Here is a 17,586-nt window from a genome sequence, read left to right on the forward strand (position 1 = left end):
AATGGTGTGAGAAAGAATGATGAATATGGCATTTTGAAATCGGTTGGAGTGGCGAATATAACAAACGTCCCATCAACGCTCTCGTGGAGGCTGCGCGAAACAACCTGTCGTGCATGGCTGAGACTACCCGCGCATAAACGAAGTTGTGGCGTTGTCGATGTCCAAAAGCTGAACAAGTCCATGCGATACGCTCACACATGTCGCGAATAGGGTACTGATTTGCGTTGCCCAGTCGCTTGTTAGAACAAGGGACATCTTTCGACTGGTTGTGTTGCTGCTGCCTACCCGACTGTTCGCGGGCTGTGCAGGCGGCGCAGCCTCGCGACGTGCGCCAGAACCCGGCTGCGCATGCCAAATCTTGTTACAGCTCTGTCTTGGAACAAAACCTGATAGATAAGAAAATTTGAAATCGTGATTGACCATGTCTTTGGAGATGTCTTTGAATTGTTTCCAGCATCCGTGCTGGGCCTGAGGATGTACGTGGGGTGGGTAACGGCAACGGTTACCAGTAAGAGGTGTGCTCTACGCGCCACTATTCTGGAGTGTGACCGAAGTCGCTACACCCAGACAACGCGATAGGACGAAAACTTCCGACCCCATCATCACCCCAGAAGCCTCGCAGTCAATGCTTGATCAGTCGTTGGCTTCGCTTCAGCCCGCAACTGACCACGAGGCGGCTCGGTCCGATGCCAGTCATTCTCCAGGTACTTGGTAGGCCGAGATTGGTGAGATACGATGGCTTTGCTTTCGAAGCAGTAGAAATCGCTCATAAGATACTTGCGCTACGATTTTGCGCGCCTTCCTCTATCAAAGCCTGAAGAAGCCTCACGGTCGTATTCGTATTGTATCCAGTTTGCCGCTCAACCTCGTTCAAGACGTTCCAGATACGCGCCTTTCTTGAGATCCCATGGATATGTTTCGCGGCTGAAACGTATCAGTGACCGTTTCGCTGTGATCATAAAATCATTTGACTATGTCCAGCCGGAAGGATGGATACATACCATAGAAAAGACCATGCGTAGAGAATACCATCAGCGATGGGGGAAAATCCGATATTGCTATGTTGGTAATCTCCATAGCCTGCTCCTGAATCAGGGGAATGTATGCCTCGTCTTGAAGCTCTGGCTCTGCATAGAGCAGAATATGTGTTATGTGATACCCTGAATCCGTTAGGTTATGTTGAGCGCTACGTGCGTCTATAAACGTACAAAACGCTGTGGCGGCTGCGGCCGCCACTGGGAAGTATACTTTTCCAAAGCCATCTTCGTCTTTCTCCCCATATGAAATACCAACAAACGTGTCAGAAAGCCCCCTTCGCCACATTTCGATCTCGTGCAGGAAGCTTTGGCGCTGCTCTTTACCTGCTTCAGTTCGTCCATCTGGTCCAAAAATGAGATTGAGAACTCGCGCTAATATCCAAAGCATGTGGTTTCCCAAAATATCTTCTCTAGTCTCACCCTCTACCCAGGACACCTCCCATTCTGCAGGGTCTAGTACCAGAGGCTGCTCGCTAGCCATAGCTACAACGATCTCGTGTCGGATATAGATCCAGAAGTTGGCCAGATCAGTGCCGCTTGACTGTGCGGTAACATGTCGTGATTTGATTAGTACTGTAAGGCCTAGGAAGTGTCGCCGATAGTCTTCAGAGCGCAAAGCTCCGTGGATTTCGTAGCTCAAGAGCAGCATACTTGCGGTAAGCGCATGTTCGTGCGAAGGCATGCTCAAAGCTTCTATGAGTAGGCGCAACGATTCGCCATAATGCTTGGAAGCTGTGACTTGCCAAGAAGGATCATGGCTCGAATTGGAAAGGGCTAGATAGTTGGCGGTAAAGGCGCATACACAGTGAAACAGAAGCGGCGATCTGAGGACCAGCTGTGGAATTTTGTGCTGAAAGGTGCTGGTATGATCAAAAATATCCATCCATTGTGCGACGGTGCGTACATAGGTCTGGAGTAGGAAGGCGCTTTCTGGTGTCAAGCGTACTTTCTTCGGACCGTTCGCTTCGTCGGAACCTGCTGTCGTGACACCATTAGCAGGTATGTAGTTCTGACTTGACAAAGTGTCTTCAGGAAGGTCAAGATCATTCATCCGTGTTCTAAACACGTCAACGAGAAGCGGCGCATCATTGTTTGGTTCGTCCGGTGTTGTATCGACACGAGGGGTGGCCCATACGATCTCCTCGGATAGCTCGCAGTCGAGGTTGAGGCGTTCACAATTCCCGCATACTGGCCTTTTCTCATCGCAGCGAGTGTGACGGCGTTTGCAGGTGGCGCTGGAGCGACTCAGTCAGCCAGAAGTACAGGTTTTCGCGATGAGAATAGCAGCCAGACGTACCAACCTTGATGGCATTAGCTTATCTCAGCATCGCAGCAGAGTTTCATAGATCACGGCACATACCTGTTCTACTGCGCGGGCCGCCTCTCCGCTTCTTTTTCAATCTTGTATCGCCACTCATTATTGGTTGAGGTGCAGTTGTAGAGTTGTGAGTGGATGGCTACATAGATGCTTTCGGAGATCAGCGATCCGGCAAGTCCAGATCCGCTCTAGTGCGACGCGCCGTGCGCGTATGCGCGACATCCGCCGGGACGCGCATCGCGCGCGCACACCACATTTGGCAACCTTCACTTCCAAGGTTGCAATGCGGCTATGTTCCTACTTTGATATGTGACCGAGCGAAAGTCAATATATCACCACTAGTTGCAGTCGGAGAAGGCCGGTTTCACGATGTCTTCATTGAGCTTTCGCGGAAGGAGCTGGTTGAACGCGCCCTGAGCGAACAAGTCAGTTACCACACGCCACTTCAAGAGCTTACTGACCTGCCGCAGCTCCTTCTCCACGCCGAATCAGAAGATCGCGCGCATCTTTCAAACATTCACTGGCCGTTAGGGGATCAAATTCTACGACTACATTGTAGATAGAAGTGTGATCAGCAACATGGGCTGTGACGAGAAATTCCCCGTGGATACCAGCAGGGGTTTCAGGATGCTCTCGCAGCGCGCATATACCAGCGATCATCGACCGAAACGACCTTGTATCAATCACATGCTCGTATAGCCACCTCTGGCCGAGTATTCGCAATGCTCCTTGCACCCCACGGCGTGGGGTACGAACGTGCGAAGAGTGTAGGCAAAGTTTACGAGAGTCCCCACAGTTGTTCGTGACTTCCCGAAGTCAATCTACTCAGCTCGTTCCTCGGAGCCACTCGTTCAGACTACTATGATTCAGCATCCCTGCGACCCCTGCCAGATCTGAGGGCTGTGTACTCTTCAGCTTCGCCAGCTGTCTCTTTGGAGAAGACAGGAGAAGTGCAAGGTCCTGCTGAGCACATCTTGACGTGCCTCAGGGAACATCGAATGTGCTCTATCCTGGCTATGGTTGTTCTTGGAATGAAACGAGATGATGCCCGCGAGCGAAGAACAGGCCGTTGCAACATCGGCAAAACTCACCCTCGGAGATCAAGATCAGGATCATTCAGCAGAGCAAGAGAATGGCGCAATGGCGTTCGGCGGATTGTCGCAATCCCGATGCGGCAATATTGGCTCCAAAGGGACGAGATCCAGTTAGACATTGGACTAGGATCCTCGCCAGGGGAAGCCAACAGGATTTTCCGCTCAACAACGTGGGGTACGAATGGGTGAAGTATGCATGGTTGAGACATCTGGTAAGAATCAGCGAGCCATGACACCTGTCAAGTAGAAAAAGCAAAATGCACACCGGCCTCTAATACCGACCCTGTCCCTGACGGAGATATTTGAGAAAAACCGCATCCAACAGCTACTAGGAACGGGAGCAGCGGCACGCACGTGGATTGCTCACCGGGAATCTCGCGTTCGAGGCCGCATCGGCCAGCCGGCCCCATCTCCGCATGACTAGCGTAAACCCAATCAGCCTCACGCAACATTGGAAGTCAAGCAAAACGATCGCCCTCAGCGCCACAGTCCCTAGCAACTCTCGGTCGATCATAGGCCTGACCATATGATTTACGCAAGAAGAAAATAATGGAGCGTCATTTTGTGGGACCAAGACAGATGTCAGGTTGCGAAAAGGGTCCAGTTAAGGACTCAAGGATCCCCAATCGAATGATTATTGATCACGTCTTTCTTTCTGCGAACGCGTACGACTCGTTTCGATATCGGTTCCGAACTTCTGTCGAGAATGAGGCTGTTCGCCTGTCTTTTCTTGATGCAGACGTTCGCTGCTCAAGCCCTCCCCCTACAGGTGCGGCAAGAGGATTTTCGGAACTCGAACGTTTTCATCGACAATGGCGAACTTCCACGGGATAGGTCGATCTTCACGATCATATCGCTGTTGTGCATGATGGTATGCTCGCTATTACTGGGTAAGTTCTTCTTCCGTACCCGATCGATCTCAAGGCCAGACGATGGCCTTTGCAACTTGCATCACGCCATCATGTTTGGACCAGTTCTGTGTTCACTCTCTTACACAGACCATAGGTTCGCGGTTTGAGAAACTCAAACGCCGCATTTTGAGGAAGCATCGCCTCATGTCTGCGCTTGTCTTCATGCTATACGTAGTGGTCTTGATGTTCATCATCTGCTCAGCCGTTCTTGTGGCAGGCCAGGGGCTCTATACCTACGAGCTCTGCGTTGCGGGAACATGGGTTTGCTTGATCTTCTACACGCTCATAAAAGCTATCATGTAAGTTTGTATCGACGAAACTCGGTCATTTACTAATACATGGCAGCTATATCTTCTTGGTCGAACGCATTCATGTCGTCCGCGCGCCTTTCGTCAATAGGCGAAAAGACAAGATATACCTATGTTGCATGGCCATGATCGTCGTGTTGTACGGTACTGTCGCCATCAACTCCTATCTCAACCACGTCACGGAGTTGCACGAGTCGGATGGACGCTGCCACTTTGGCATTCGCGGCATCGCATCGATACCGTTTACCGTGGTCAACTTCTTTACGAATATTATTCTGACTGTGGTCTTCTTTTACCTACTCTATCCGGTCGTAGGGTTGCCCGGCACATCTACTCTTTCCAGGATATTCAAGAGGAAGAAGTCGAGTCAGAATGTGGATACAGTGCATGGCGGACAGGATACGCCAGCTAGGAAGAACATCAAGACATTGCTTTGGAAAAGCATCATTGGGTCGCTCTTGATAGAGATACCAACGGCGGCGAATATGGTACAATTCTTCCTTACCAGGGGCGAAGAGCTGGGCATGATATGCCTTGCGATCTGTTTGGTGGACGTTTGCTGGGACGCTCTTATAATCCACTGGCTTACATTCAATTCTTCGGCGTCGGCGGCAGAGAAGGACTTGTCGCGATCGACATTGGTGTCTGAAGATGAGATCGACCCGATACCGGGACGAGTTCTCTCCCCATTGAGAAGTCGCGACGAAGCCAAAAATATCACGCAATGCACGGCCGAAAAGCCAACAGACGCACACATGGCCGCGTTTGACTTCTCGTGTGAAGGCGCTCGAGACTCGACGGCTGAGCTGATAAAGCCGGCACCTGTCAAACAATGACGTTACGTAAATTAGTTTTCGTCATCATATCATTCCATCGAAATTGTTTCCATGTACAAACCCATATCAATAACCCGACTTTCCTGGAACTATTCCGTAACATGGCCCATCCCTCCCAAACATCTTCTGCAAGTCCGCAACGATCACATCCGGTCTCTCATGCGCAGCGAAATGCCCACCCTTGTCGTGAACACTCTCATGAACGAGAGGACCTAGTGGCAGATCAGTCAGTATAGGCCACAACCTCATCGTCACGAGGATAACTCACCCAAAGTCTTCGCCCATACCCTCGGCACAACAGTAATCTCTTTAGGAAAGTGCGCAACCCCCAACTTCACCCGATCAATCCACGTCGTCGTGCGCTCTCGATTCGGAATCAGATCCGTAGGATTATGTTGTGCTTCGTAGTAGATCCTGACATGCGCATTGGGCCCTGCAGTGCTGAACCAGTATACACTAACCCAAGTGAGTACTTCGTCGTCGGTCCAAGGATAACCGTCCGTCCAATCGATCAACTTCTCGTAGATCCACGCCAGTAGGGCCACGGGGCTATCAGCGAATGCATAGGATAGCGTCTGTGGCTTGGTGGATTGCAGTTGGCGATATGCCTGGCCCTCGTTCAGGAACCATTCTGAGCGCTCGATTCCTTTGGCCTCGGCCTCAGTATAAGGAGTAATGGCGTGCTGCAGAGCAAGCGCAGGCTGCGATGTGAACGTCGGTGCTTGCGCGCGCACCATATTGATGTGACTCGCGAGAACATAGTCAGAATACAGTATCCCCATCGATCTCGTGATCCAAAACCCCCAATCGCCACCCTGCGTAACATATTTCTCATACCCGAGATCCTGCATCAACCGATGGCACGTTTCCGCGTACTGCGACAACGCAAAGCCAGGCTTGCTAATCCTCTGACTAAACCCAAAGTTCGGTAAAGACGGCGCGACGACGTGGAACGCGGGTTTCCCTTCTTTCTCGCCAGCTTCAAGAAGCGGAAGTAATTTCGTTACTTCGAGGAAGGAGCCTGGCCAGCCGTGGCTGAAGAGGAGGGGTATGGCGTTAGGGTTTGAACTTCTCTTGTGCACGAAGTGGATGTCGATTTGGCCGAAACCGTCGACTTGGACTTTTTTGCGGTAGTTGGGTAGCTCGTTCATCTTGGATTCGGCGTCTCGCCATGAGAAATTGGTTTCCCAATGTTTGGCTAGACGCTTGATGTCGGAGAGGGGTGAGCCGTAGGGCCATTGATCGTGTGTGTCGAGTTCATCTGGAAAGTCGGCATCTGAGAGCTTTCGTTTGAGCTTTTCGATTGCAGAGTCGGGGACTGATATTGTGTATGGTTCGGGTTCTGAAGCCATGATGATTGTCTATAAAGGGTTGAGAATGTTGAAGTTGGCGGTGTTGCAGCTACGCTCCTCCGCTCTCTGCATGATGTGACCCCTCACTTGCATCTCAAAGCACGACAGCGCCCTTTTAGCTATCGACGTACGCAGGAATTGACGTCACGAATTAATTCTGTGTGGTTGCCTTGTCTGCTGCAGCGGGTAGTCACCCTTTACATCGCTTACTAACGTCGCGCCTGCAGCATGCACGCGATCTAGACTCCCGCTGGGGTAGTTTTCCTTTTTCAGGATCATGTATTTCTTGAAGGAGTAAGCGCAGGTCTTGGACCAAAGTTTTGTGGTCCTGCTTAGCGCAACGGATGGCCTTGTCACCTCAAGCTGAGTGCTTGGTGGTGAGTGAGATGACGCAGCTGGGTATCGCGAACAGTCGCTTAAATGTTGAGGGGCTTGTTCTCTCCCAGTAGTATACCTCGCACGACACAACTAAATGGCTAGCTACCTGTTGCAGAGTTGCGGTGGAAAGAGCTCCAGAGCAACTTTGTCCAGCCAAAAATATGTTTCCCAACAACTGGGCAGATACTGGATTTTCCGCGGCGTCCGTCGAGTCTCCAAGCTCTCTTGAAGTATATGAGATCGATTATAACGTTTATCAACAAATACCAAGCGTTGTCAATTGAATCGGGCAGACAATACGATACAGTCTACAAGAGCCAAGCTAAGAGTAAGGGCCGTCTACGGTAATTACACAAGAGAACAGCAGTAGGAGAGCGCCTCCGTCGCTTCCACTGCGGTGAATCGGTAAAAGGGCGTCGTGATAATTTGCATAAAACGAGTGCATTACACATGCGTAGCGTCTGTATACACTAAAAGCTCGGGTGGCTTTAATCCGAACGAAGGCATGGTAGCCCTTATGTTCTCATTTCGGCGACACGATGGTGCTTACTCTGACGTCACTGGGCAACTTTTCAGCTTCGGTACGACCGAATGCAAACAGCCACCGGAAGATTCTGACGCGTTAGAAACATTGCAGGTGAGCAGCGAGGTAACAGGGTAGGAAATGCATCAGATTTAGAAGGCGACACATTATAATGGTATGAGAGAAATGGATCAAGTTCGAAATATTAGGTATCGCATTATCGGTTTTAGGTGGTAATACAAGATTCGATCCATCCATCCCAACGTGATTCCATTACATCCTGACCATGACTAACCAGTCAATCCGTTCATTCTTGCCACCAAGGGCTTGAGGGTATCTACAAAGCGAGCATGGCAAGGGCGGCGGCACCGAGGATACCGACAGCCTGGGTAGCCTGGGCAGCGGCACCGGTGAACTCGGACATGGAAGCAGAGGGGGTCATGCTCATCATGCTCTCGCTGGCAGTGGGGGTGCCGGTCATCATGGCGGAGGACATCTCGGAGGCCATGGAGGAAGCGGCAGACTCGACAGCGGAGGAGGCCTCAGACATGACGGAGGAAGCCATGGAGGAGGCAGAGGCGGCGGCAGAAGATGCCATGGAGGCGGCAGCGGATGTGGCGCTGGCGACAGCAGAGCTGGCCATTGAGGGAGCAGCGCTGGCACCGGGGATGTTGATGGGAACACCGGCAGCCTTGCAGGTGTCCTGGACGGCGGAGATGGCCTTGGCCTGGTCCTCCTGCTCGCAGGCACCCTGGACGCAAGGCTGGACCTTGCCGAGGAGCTCAGCACCCTTCTTGCAGTGGCACTCGAAGTCGGTGAGGGAGGAGCAGCCGTCGCTCTGGAGGGGAGCGAGGAAGCATTGAAGCTGGAAGGTGTTAGTTTGTGATGAGTGCAAAGGTTATCATGGTATGACATACGGCGCAAGATGGGATGTTGCTGAGCTGGGCAGTTCCAACGGAGGCCAGAGCGGCGAAGGCAGCGATGGTGAAGGTCTTCATTTTGACGGTTGTCTTGGTGTTGATACGGTGATCGGTGTAGTGAAAGTTCTTTGATGTATGTATAACGACAGTTGAAGCTTGCAGAAATTCGAACAGGAGGCTCCCACAAGCTCTTTATATCAAGCGGAACCGTAGGCCACCCGTGTCCAGGTGAGAAACAAGCTAGCACCCAAGTGGCTCCACACTGGGCGTGTTGTTCGCCCCCGTTCGAGATCTTCAAGCAGCCCCTGGAGGTATTGCTCGATGTGGTAGCGCGTGATGACACTACCCCAGACTACGCATCGCTAGCTGCGGCTCGTCGAGGCCGGACTTGTGAGGGCAGAGTCTATTGCCACACAACTAGGCGCGGCGCGCCTTGCCAGCGAATGGTCGTGAATCATGAAGATTGAAAGAAAGGAGACAGTACCGCGTAACTTTCTCTACATCTTCTTGAGTGTCATGTAGAAATTGCGAGGAGCGTGTAGTGCTATTGAACCGAGTAAGAAGCCATCCGATCGTCGATTGGACATCATTGGTGAGCATTGGTGTTGGGCGACGGCGAGCTCCAGCATAGAACAGGGATCGAATTGATCAAGGCGCCAAGAACCATGCCGCAGAGACTAGAAGCTTTTGCTGATTGGGTCTCATGAGGCCAGTGACGGTGCGGCCGTTCCCATCTAATCGCTTCCGGGACTAGTGCGAAGCGAGAAGATCCGGGGCAGCCCTGAGGCTGTGAAGCCACGCAACGATGCAAAACCAACCACTATGTGCATCGTCACATTGCGCAGATCTTCCATCGTCAAAGTTTTCTCCTCCAGTCCGGCTGGGTGGCCATTGGATGGCGGCAAGCGTAAATGCGACACAGAAATCGATATATGGCGCAGGATCCAGTGTTACAAACCCCGCGACATCTCGACCATTCTCGGCCAAACATCCGGGATAATCCATGCTTACACCCTTTGGCTAAGCTCGGTCGCGCAGGAACATGGCTAACCCGCCGAACGGATGCGCCATCCGAACGTCCACCGCTGTCTGCGAAATTCCCGGCAAAAAGACGGTGGCATGGCGTAAGACTGGCGGCCTTGTTGTACCTGCATTCGTGTGTCTAGGCGGCTGTAAGAAACATGCTTGTGTACTCCTATCCTCAAGACAAGAAATACCTACTTCTAGGCACAGGACACTTTCTCTTGAGTTACTTTGTAGTGGGTGTGCCGCCAATACGACCCTGTTGTTGAAGTGCAAGGGTTTAACCGTTCCTGCGTCATTTCGTGCGGAGGTGGCTTTCCTCCTCTGGAAGGATCTGACGACTCGGTCTGGCTCTCCATTCAACTTCCTCGGCAGCATGTGCTTGACCGCGCGCCGTTCAGCTGCTTTTGCGCAATCCTGGAGCTATGAAGCGGAGAACCCGGAAGATCTGGGGAAACAAGCATCGTCGCCGTGACAGCTGGGTTTTCTGTATCCACAGGTTCGCGACAGTTTTGCGCAGTCATAAACGTGGTCACGATGCAGGAAACATGTGCGCGGTGCTGACAGCATCTGGCATGTGAGCTTTGCGGCGCAATATTACAGTGCCATGCTGTACGAAGGAGAGGCTCACTCGTATCCCCTGCATGTCCCGCACATTCTGATGTGTGCACGCGAGCGTTGGGCATTGGATCGTCTAGCCACGACGAGTATTGGACGATCCAAAGTTGGCACCCATGTGAATAACCAGATGAGGGCTCTTACGTACAAATTACCGGTCATGTAACCCCATTGAGCACCCAGCATTGCGTCCTGGGTTCCCTACTGCGGAGTAAGACCAGTCGGCTCCTCCGCTTGGGATGTGTGCATTGGACCTTCCACCCAACCGCCATAGACCACCGTCATTTACTCGAAGCCTGGATTCTTTGCTTCCCAGGCTTGTCGAGATGCTCAATCCAGATCTCACGAAGATGAAGTATGCTGTAGTCGAAAGCAACACTGTGGTATCATGTCTTGCCGACTTCGTTCGGCTTTCGCGCCCGAGCTCGATGAATCTTTTCGTATGTAGCGTGGGTTGAGAATTCTGTGTTGGCGTACGACTGTTTGTATGCAACAACCTAGAATGCCTTTTCAGGGTAGTTGGGAGACCGAACTCATGAGTTTATTCATGTTACCTGTCAACCATGAGTACAATATGATGCTTGCATCGGTGTGCGCTTGGTATCAAGGGATACAGTGCTGCTTGCAGACAAGCGTCGTTGATGGTTGGCGAGAAGCAGTTGAGGGCCACGACCATGTTCAGCCTGGGGATAGGTACAACAACCACATACTCTGTCTTGGCAAGAATCGTCCAGGACGGCAGTCACAAGCTCCAAGTCTTGTCCTAGACGGGGCCGCTGTACCACAATAAACAACCCATTCAGCAACCATTCAGACGATTTCCGCAATAGGGATTCGAAAGCTGTAGAATTGCGTGCAGAATGCGACAGATGGTTTGACGAGCTAAGCGATACTTAAGGTAGCAAGATGTGTTCTGGGTAGACACTCTGGTGAGAGAGTGTTTGGGCGGCGGAGATGATTAGATAAGATAGTGCTCGGCCTTAGCTCGGCTTAGCTCGCAAGGCGCGCTAGTGAAACTTCGCGATGGAGAGTCGACGACCAGCAGTTGGCCTTCAGCATCACCCCATAAGTCAACACGTGAGTCTCTCTTATCACTGTCGCTTCAGTCGCGAACAGCCACAGCTAATCTTGATGCAGTAATCCTCCTCCCCTCCACATCACGTCGCCAACATGGCCGAAACCGCAGCTTCGCGACCTCTCAGCACGGCGGAACAGCTTATTCGATCCTCGTCGAAACGGACACGCGAGATATTCGCCGCCGATTTCGCGTCATCAGCGGCGCTAGATCACGCTTCGAATGGCAGCTTCTCAATCCACCCAACCACACCAGCGCCCTCGGCCGCCGCAGACCAGGCCAGCGTCGCATCGCGCATTCGCAACGAATATGAGCATGTACGCGAGCTACCACCCGCACTAGCTGCGAAGATGGCCAGCGCAGCATCTACAGCGGCCGAGCGACGCAAGAAGATCAAGGCACAGAACGCTGAAGAGAAGGCCTCGGATCCTAAGATGCAGAAGATGATTGATGGTGTCTCAGAGAAGGCGGACAAGGCGCGTGATGCACAGTCGATGCAGTTGGCAGTGAGAGCAGGAGGCAAGGGCGCTGCACCGAACGCTCATGGACCTACGCCAAGCAGAGACCAGACGTCCAGCGCGTTGGTCAGGAAGGACGTGGTTCGCCAAGCGAAGCCCGACTGGCATGCGCCGTGGAAGGTCAAGACGGTTATTAGCGGACATATGGGATGGGTAAGTTATGCGATAGTATTATACAAGAGAGCGACAGCGGCTGACTACGTATAGGTGCGATCGGTGGCGATGGAGCCTGGAAACCAATGGTTCGCGACCGGTGCCGCGGACAGGACAATCAAGCTTTGGGATCTAGCCAGCGGTCAACTGAAGATTACCTTGACAGGACACATTTCTGCAGTCAGAGGACTTGCAGTGAGCCCGAGGCATCCATATCTCTTCTCTTGCGGAGAAGACAAAATGGTCAAATGCTGGGATCTCGAGACCAACAAAGTCATCCGACATTACCACGGCCACTTGAGCGGAGTCTACTCGCTTTCGCTTCACCCGACTGTGGATGTGCTCTGCACCGGAGGACGAGATGGTGTAGTCCGCGTTTGGGATATGCGCTCGCGCAGCAACATCCATGTTCTCGGAGGCCACAAAGGAACCATTTCCTCGATCCAATGTCAAGAAGCCGAGCCCCAAGTCTTGTCTGGAAGCATGGATAGCACAATACGACTCTGGGACCTAGTCGCTGGAAAGACTCGAACGGTTCTCACACATCACAAGAAGTCGGTTCGCTCTCTCGCTACACATCCTACTGAATTCACATTTGCATCTGGATCGGCGCAATCGGCGAAACAATGGCTGTGCCCGAACGGCGACTTCATGCAGAACTTCTCGCCGGTCAACAGCATCATCAACACACTCTCCGTAAACGAGGACAACATCATGTTTGCCGGTAGCGACAACGGCGAAGCCTCGTTCTACGACTGGAAGACAGGCCATCGGTTCCAGCATGGCGAAAGTATCGCACAACCGGGTTCTCTTGAGGCCGAAGCAGGTGTTATGTGCTCGACATTCGACAAGACCGGCCTGCGTCTCATCACCGGAGAGTCGGACAAGTCTATCAAGATTTGGAAGCAGGACGAGAACGCCACGGAAGAGACACACCCGCTCGACTGGAAGCCGACACTTGGACGACGGAAATTCTAGATGGATATGGTCGGGGCAGACGAGAAAGCTTGTGCATAGTATCGGAGTTGGAACGGCGTCATGAATGTAAACTATTGGGATCATGGCATTATCTGCATTGGAGGTTATACCAAATACGAGGAGCGCAGTTTTCCACGGGGGTTGATAGCGCTCAAAACTCTAGCGCAATCCAGAAACTTCATAAGGTGCTCTCTATGTTCTACACTTGTTGAGTTCGCTGTCAAGATCAAGATACTAACGCTTGTATACTCGCTGAATACGATATACGCGGGTCGACGTCAGCAGTGGTCTAAGCTCGAAAGTGGGTTGTCCAAAGAACACCAAGCCTCCCGCACCCTCAGCCATCCCGCTCAAGATGCAGAAACGGGCGCCACCCGCACGATTATGGCCCCCGTGAAGCGCAGAGATCTGGTCTTCGCCGCTATCGCCGTCTTCATCGCCTGGGGGTACCTGACCCATTGGCAGCCGAAGCTGCACTACCTGCCCTACGCCTTCTTCGCCGGAGTACTCGCGACGCTTGCCCTGCTAGCATGGCTCACCTTCACGATCGCCTGGGACACAGACCTACGAAGCGGAGGAAAGGTCGACTATGGACCGCGCCATGTCGCCTTCGTTGCGCCGGACAGGTGGAAGGCTGAGAGGGAGGCTTTGGACATGAGGAACATGTACATGATGGAGCCGCTATACCCCGCGTCCTTCATGATATCAGACAGCATCGACGTGCTCATTGGGCTGATACTGCGCGACTTCGTGAAGAGCTGGTACGGCAGTATCAGCAAAAGCCCGACATTCGTCAACGAGGTGGACAATGCGATACGGGCTGCAATGGGCGAAGTTCGGGAGCGCATACTGGCAGTAGATATGGTCGAGACAGTCGTGTCGCGCATGATACCTCTCATCACCGATCACTTGCGGGCGTCCTACGAGGCAGAGCGCATAGTTCGCGGACGCAAGCTGTCGCGGAACATCACAGATTCTGAGGAGCTTGATCTGGCCATCGCAGCCAAATACAAAGAGGGCCGGTTGCACCCGGCGGCGTCGTTGGCATACTCGAATACCAAGCCTATACAGCAGCAACATCTACGAAGCATCGTCACGCGACTACTGCCAAAGATTATGCCTGCGAACATGTCAACCAGTCCCGCTGTCAATGTACTGATCAAAGAGCTTGTGGCCTGCGCAGTCCTCTCTCCTGTGATGCAGATGCTTGCTGACCCAGATACATGGAACCAGCTTATGGAGGGATATGTAAGAAAATCCCCGCTCATAGTAAACCGTCGCTAATCTATTCAGGGACGATCGTTGATACAGGAAAGGAAAACTGTCCGCAAGATTCGAGCTGCTCTCGATGAACATGCTCCGCCCTCACCGAAGAACCCCAAGAACGTCCAGTTTCCAAAGCTTGCGCCCGGCGATAACGAGCGACGATTCGAACGTTTCATACGAGCCATTAGGCAGACCAATACTCTTGCAGATGCTAGACGATTTCGCAGCGAAGTGTCAAGTCAATTGCGGAAGGATTCCACGGTAGAAGATCAAGACCCTGTCTATCTGCGGCGTCTAGAAACAGCGCGACAGATTCTGGATACAAAAGTCAACAACCTCAGTGCTGGTGGCTCGGTTCGGGCAAAGGTTGCCGCACAGGAGAAGCCGAAGCACAAGCGTACTTCGTCCAAGTTCGCGAACGCGTCTCTACGCGAAGTGCTGTACGATGCGTCAGGACTGTCTTGCTTCATGGAGTTCATGGATCAGGCGGACTTGATGCGGCTGGTGCAGTTTTGGATCGTGGTGGACGGCTTTCGCAATCCATTGGAAGTAGAGACTGAAGAAGCGCCAGACTATATAGGCTCGCTTCCTGCATGGACAGAGTCTGACCGTGCAGACCTGGCGCAGATCTACGACGGATATTTGTCGAACCCGGAGTTGAAGATACTTCCCGAAGCTCGACAAGCGGTCTCTGAGTTTCTCAAAGCCGGGCGGAAGGCGACTCCGCAGCAGTATCATAATGCGCGACGTTCTTTGCTCCAAGCTCAGACGGCGGCGTACGAACAATTACAGGAACCCTACTTCCGAAGGTTCAAGAAGTCCAACTTGTATTACAAGTGGCTGGCCATGGACGAGGCGGCGAACGCTCAGAACAGCAGTGTGAATACGAGGACTGTAGCGCAAACACTCGACAATTCGTCTGCGGCTGCCCCTGCTATGATTCGCACCCAGTCAAGGCAGAAGAGCGCATTGCAGATACCACAAGGAGACTTGCGCCGAGCCGTCGCATCGTCATCAGATCTTAAGAGCCAAGGAGCCGTCAAAAACGCTGAGCCACCTGCACGCCGTTCTTTGGATGTACATAGGTCATCATCTGCACGCGCACCTCTCTTCGACGAGGACTACGACTCAGACCCTCTCGCACACTCAACCGCAAGCCTCAACTCAGACTTTGGTCATGACCGCTCCAATGGCAACAATACGCAGGTCGTCGATGCTATGCAGGCTGCCATCATCGACATTATGGACGAGCCTGAGGGTTCGATATTCTACGAGCCGGGTCTGAAATCGCCACTAGACAGTGTTTCCATGCGAGGATCCGTCGATCTACCACGAGCGTCATCCCCAGCCCCGCAAGCACAATTGCAGCAAAGCAAAGACAGTCTCAAGCCAAGCATAGCGTCCCTTGGCTTGGTTGGAGAGCCCAGAACGCGCGGTGTCTTTGATGATGACCTGTTTGGTGATGAAGAAAGGTTCATGGAGGACGAGATCGATGACCCAGTCCCGAGGAGCAAAGCAGAAGAGGAAGAGATTCACGAGGCGGCGCCTGGAGACCTGGGTCTCGCCGAAGCTATCGATGCACTAACGGCTGATATTGAGCGCCTGGTATCCCAAGAGTCTATCGTCGACTCTCTTACATCAAAAGCTGAGTTGACAAACAACGCTGCAGAACTGAGGATCTTGCGAAAATCGAAAGCCAGCCTTCAGCGTGAGATACAGAGGAAAGAGCTACAGCGTCAGCAGTACATCGTCCAAGAAAGCGACAACAGCTTGTACGGACGCGCGACTGTGTTCATTCAATCAATCATGGTCGGCACAGAGGAAGACGGCAAGGAGTATGCTATGTACGTCATCGAAGTACGACGACGTGCTGGCGACCAGATGCCTGCCGCTACTTGGGTCGTCTCACGACGATACAGCGAGTTCCACGAACTGAACAAAAGGCTCCGCGCCAAATTTCCCCAAGTCCGAAATCTGGAGTTCCCACGCCGGCAGATGATGCTGAAGCTCCAGAAAGACTTCCTGCACAAGAGAAGGCTTGGACTTGAGAAATATTTAAGGGAGCTTCTACTCATTCCAGCTGTATGCCGCAGCCGCGAACTACGCGCCTTCCTCTCACAAGCTGCGATCAGCCCCGCCGATGCCCTGCGAAACCAGGACCCAAACTCCAACGACTTCGTAACTCGCATCTACAACTCAGTCGCAGATGGTATGGAAGAGTTTCTAGGCAACATACCCGTCCTCGATCAGCTATCCGTCGCAGGCCAAAACCTCATATCAGCCGCAACCACCCAGCTTGCCAACACAAACGGCGCGACCGCCCAACCGGGCAACCTGTCTTCCTCCGGCGTTCTGGTCGCGGGCGAACCCAACAACGACGCAGAAGCAGAAGCCGAACTCCTCGCCTTCGAAAACAAAGAGCTCGAACCCTTCGTAAAACCAATCTGCGATATCTTCCTCGAAACGTTCGAGCTAAACCGCGAGAACAACTGGCTCCGAGGCCGTGCCGTCGTCGTAGTCTTGCACCAACTTCTCGGCGGCACCATTGAACGCAAAGTCCGCGAGTCTTTCGACAACCTGCTCTCTGAGAACAACATCGTCAAGTACATCGACACGCTGAAGGACAGTATGTGGCCGAACGGCAGGATGAAAGTCGGTGTTGAACGAACCAGCAAAGACAAAGAGAACAGTAGAAAAGCCGCGAGCGAGGTTCTGAGCACCCTTGTGCCGGAGTTGGCGAGTAGTGTTGTGGGAAGGCAGAATGCGCAGTTGGCGGCGAAGAAGATTGAGGGGACTATTAATAATACCCGGTTGAAGTAAGTTTACGGAATGGTTCTTGGGTGGATGATGCTAACGAGGATACAGTACGCATATTGCCTTTACGCTTCTGGACGAGATGGTGCAGGTTCTGTTTCCGGATGTTGGGACGAAGTAATGTGCATGGGGGAGCATAAATGGCGTTTGAGACTCATCAAGGTGGAGTATTGGATCTTCTTCAATATCATATGGTCTAGGTTCTTCTGCTTGACATATTTGCGTTCCCTGCTCATTCCGTTTCATGAATGGTGGGTGACCACTTGCTCTTTCCTCTTCTTACTCGCATTACGTCATCACAACAAGTCCACCATGGAAGGGTAGCAGGATGGGTCCAACATCATTTTTTAAAGTCGTGAAAAAGGACAAGTGTGTCTGGCTAAAACTTGCTGCACCGCCGAGACTGACTGATGCAAGCGCCCGTACGCTCATGCAAGAATGTTTGCGCTGGACACAGCACTCGC

At 52.5% G+C, this 17,586-nt stretch overlaps 4 protein-coding genes across 4 annotated transcripts; 2 read left to right on the plus strand and 2 right to left on the minus strand.

Annotated features, from left to right (window-relative positions):
* Positions 1 to 5,570: 5,570 nt before the first annotated feature.
* Positions 5,571 to 6,856, minus strand: J4E83_008416 (uncharacterized protein; the record flags this gene model as incomplete). Its single annotated transcript, XM_049335313.1, has 2 exons — positions 5,571 to 5,716; positions 5,773 to 6,856. 2 exons carry the CDS (start codon positions 6,854 to 6,856, stop codon positions 5,571 to 5,573), a joined length of 1,230 nt encoding a protein of 409 aa, XP_049185579.1.
* Positions 6,857 to 8,094: 1,238 nt separating this feature from the next.
* J4E83_008417 (uncharacterized protein) lies at positions 8,095 to 8,755 on the minus strand (the record flags this gene model as incomplete). The annotated part of the gene is made up of 2 exons (XM_049335314.1): positions 8,095 to 8,622; positions 8,675 to 8,755. The coding sequence occupies 2 exons, from the start codon at positions 8,753 to 8,755 to the stop codon at positions 8,095 to 8,097; spliced, it is 609 nt and encodes a 202-aa protein (XP_049185580.1).
* A 2,733-nt stretch (positions 8,756 to 11,488) lies between these two features.
* On the plus strand, positions 11,489 to 13,042 carry PRP46 (pre-mRNA-splicing factor prp46; the record flags this gene model as incomplete). Its single annotated transcript, XM_049335315.1, has 2 exons — positions 11,489 to 12,064; positions 12,119 to 13,042. The coding sequence occupies 2 exons, from the start codon at positions 11,489 to 11,491 to the stop codon at positions 13,040 to 13,042; spliced, it is 1,500 nt and encodes a 499-aa protein (XP_049185581.1).
* A 384-nt stretch (positions 13,043 to 13,426) lies between these two features.
* Positions 13,427 to 17,243, plus strand: J4E83_008419 (uncharacterized protein; the record flags this gene model as incomplete). The annotated part of the gene is made up of 3 exons (XM_049335316.1): positions 13,427 to 14,290; positions 14,336 to 17,124; positions 17,174 to 17,243. 3 exons carry the CDS (start codon positions 13,427 to 13,429, stop codon positions 17,241 to 17,243), a joined length of 3,723 nt encoding a protein of 1,240 aa, XP_049185582.1.
* Positions 17,244 to 17,586: the final 343 nt, after the last annotated feature.

This window comes from Alternaria metachromatica (assembly GCF_023757995.1).
Source record: "Alternaria metachromatica strain BMP 0045 chromosome Unknown scaffold_24, whole genome shotgun sequence".
In the NCBI taxonomy this organism is placed as follows: domain Eukaryota; kingdom Fungi; phylum Ascomycota; class Dothideomycetes; order Pleosporales; family Pleosporaceae; genus Alternaria; species Alternaria metachromatica.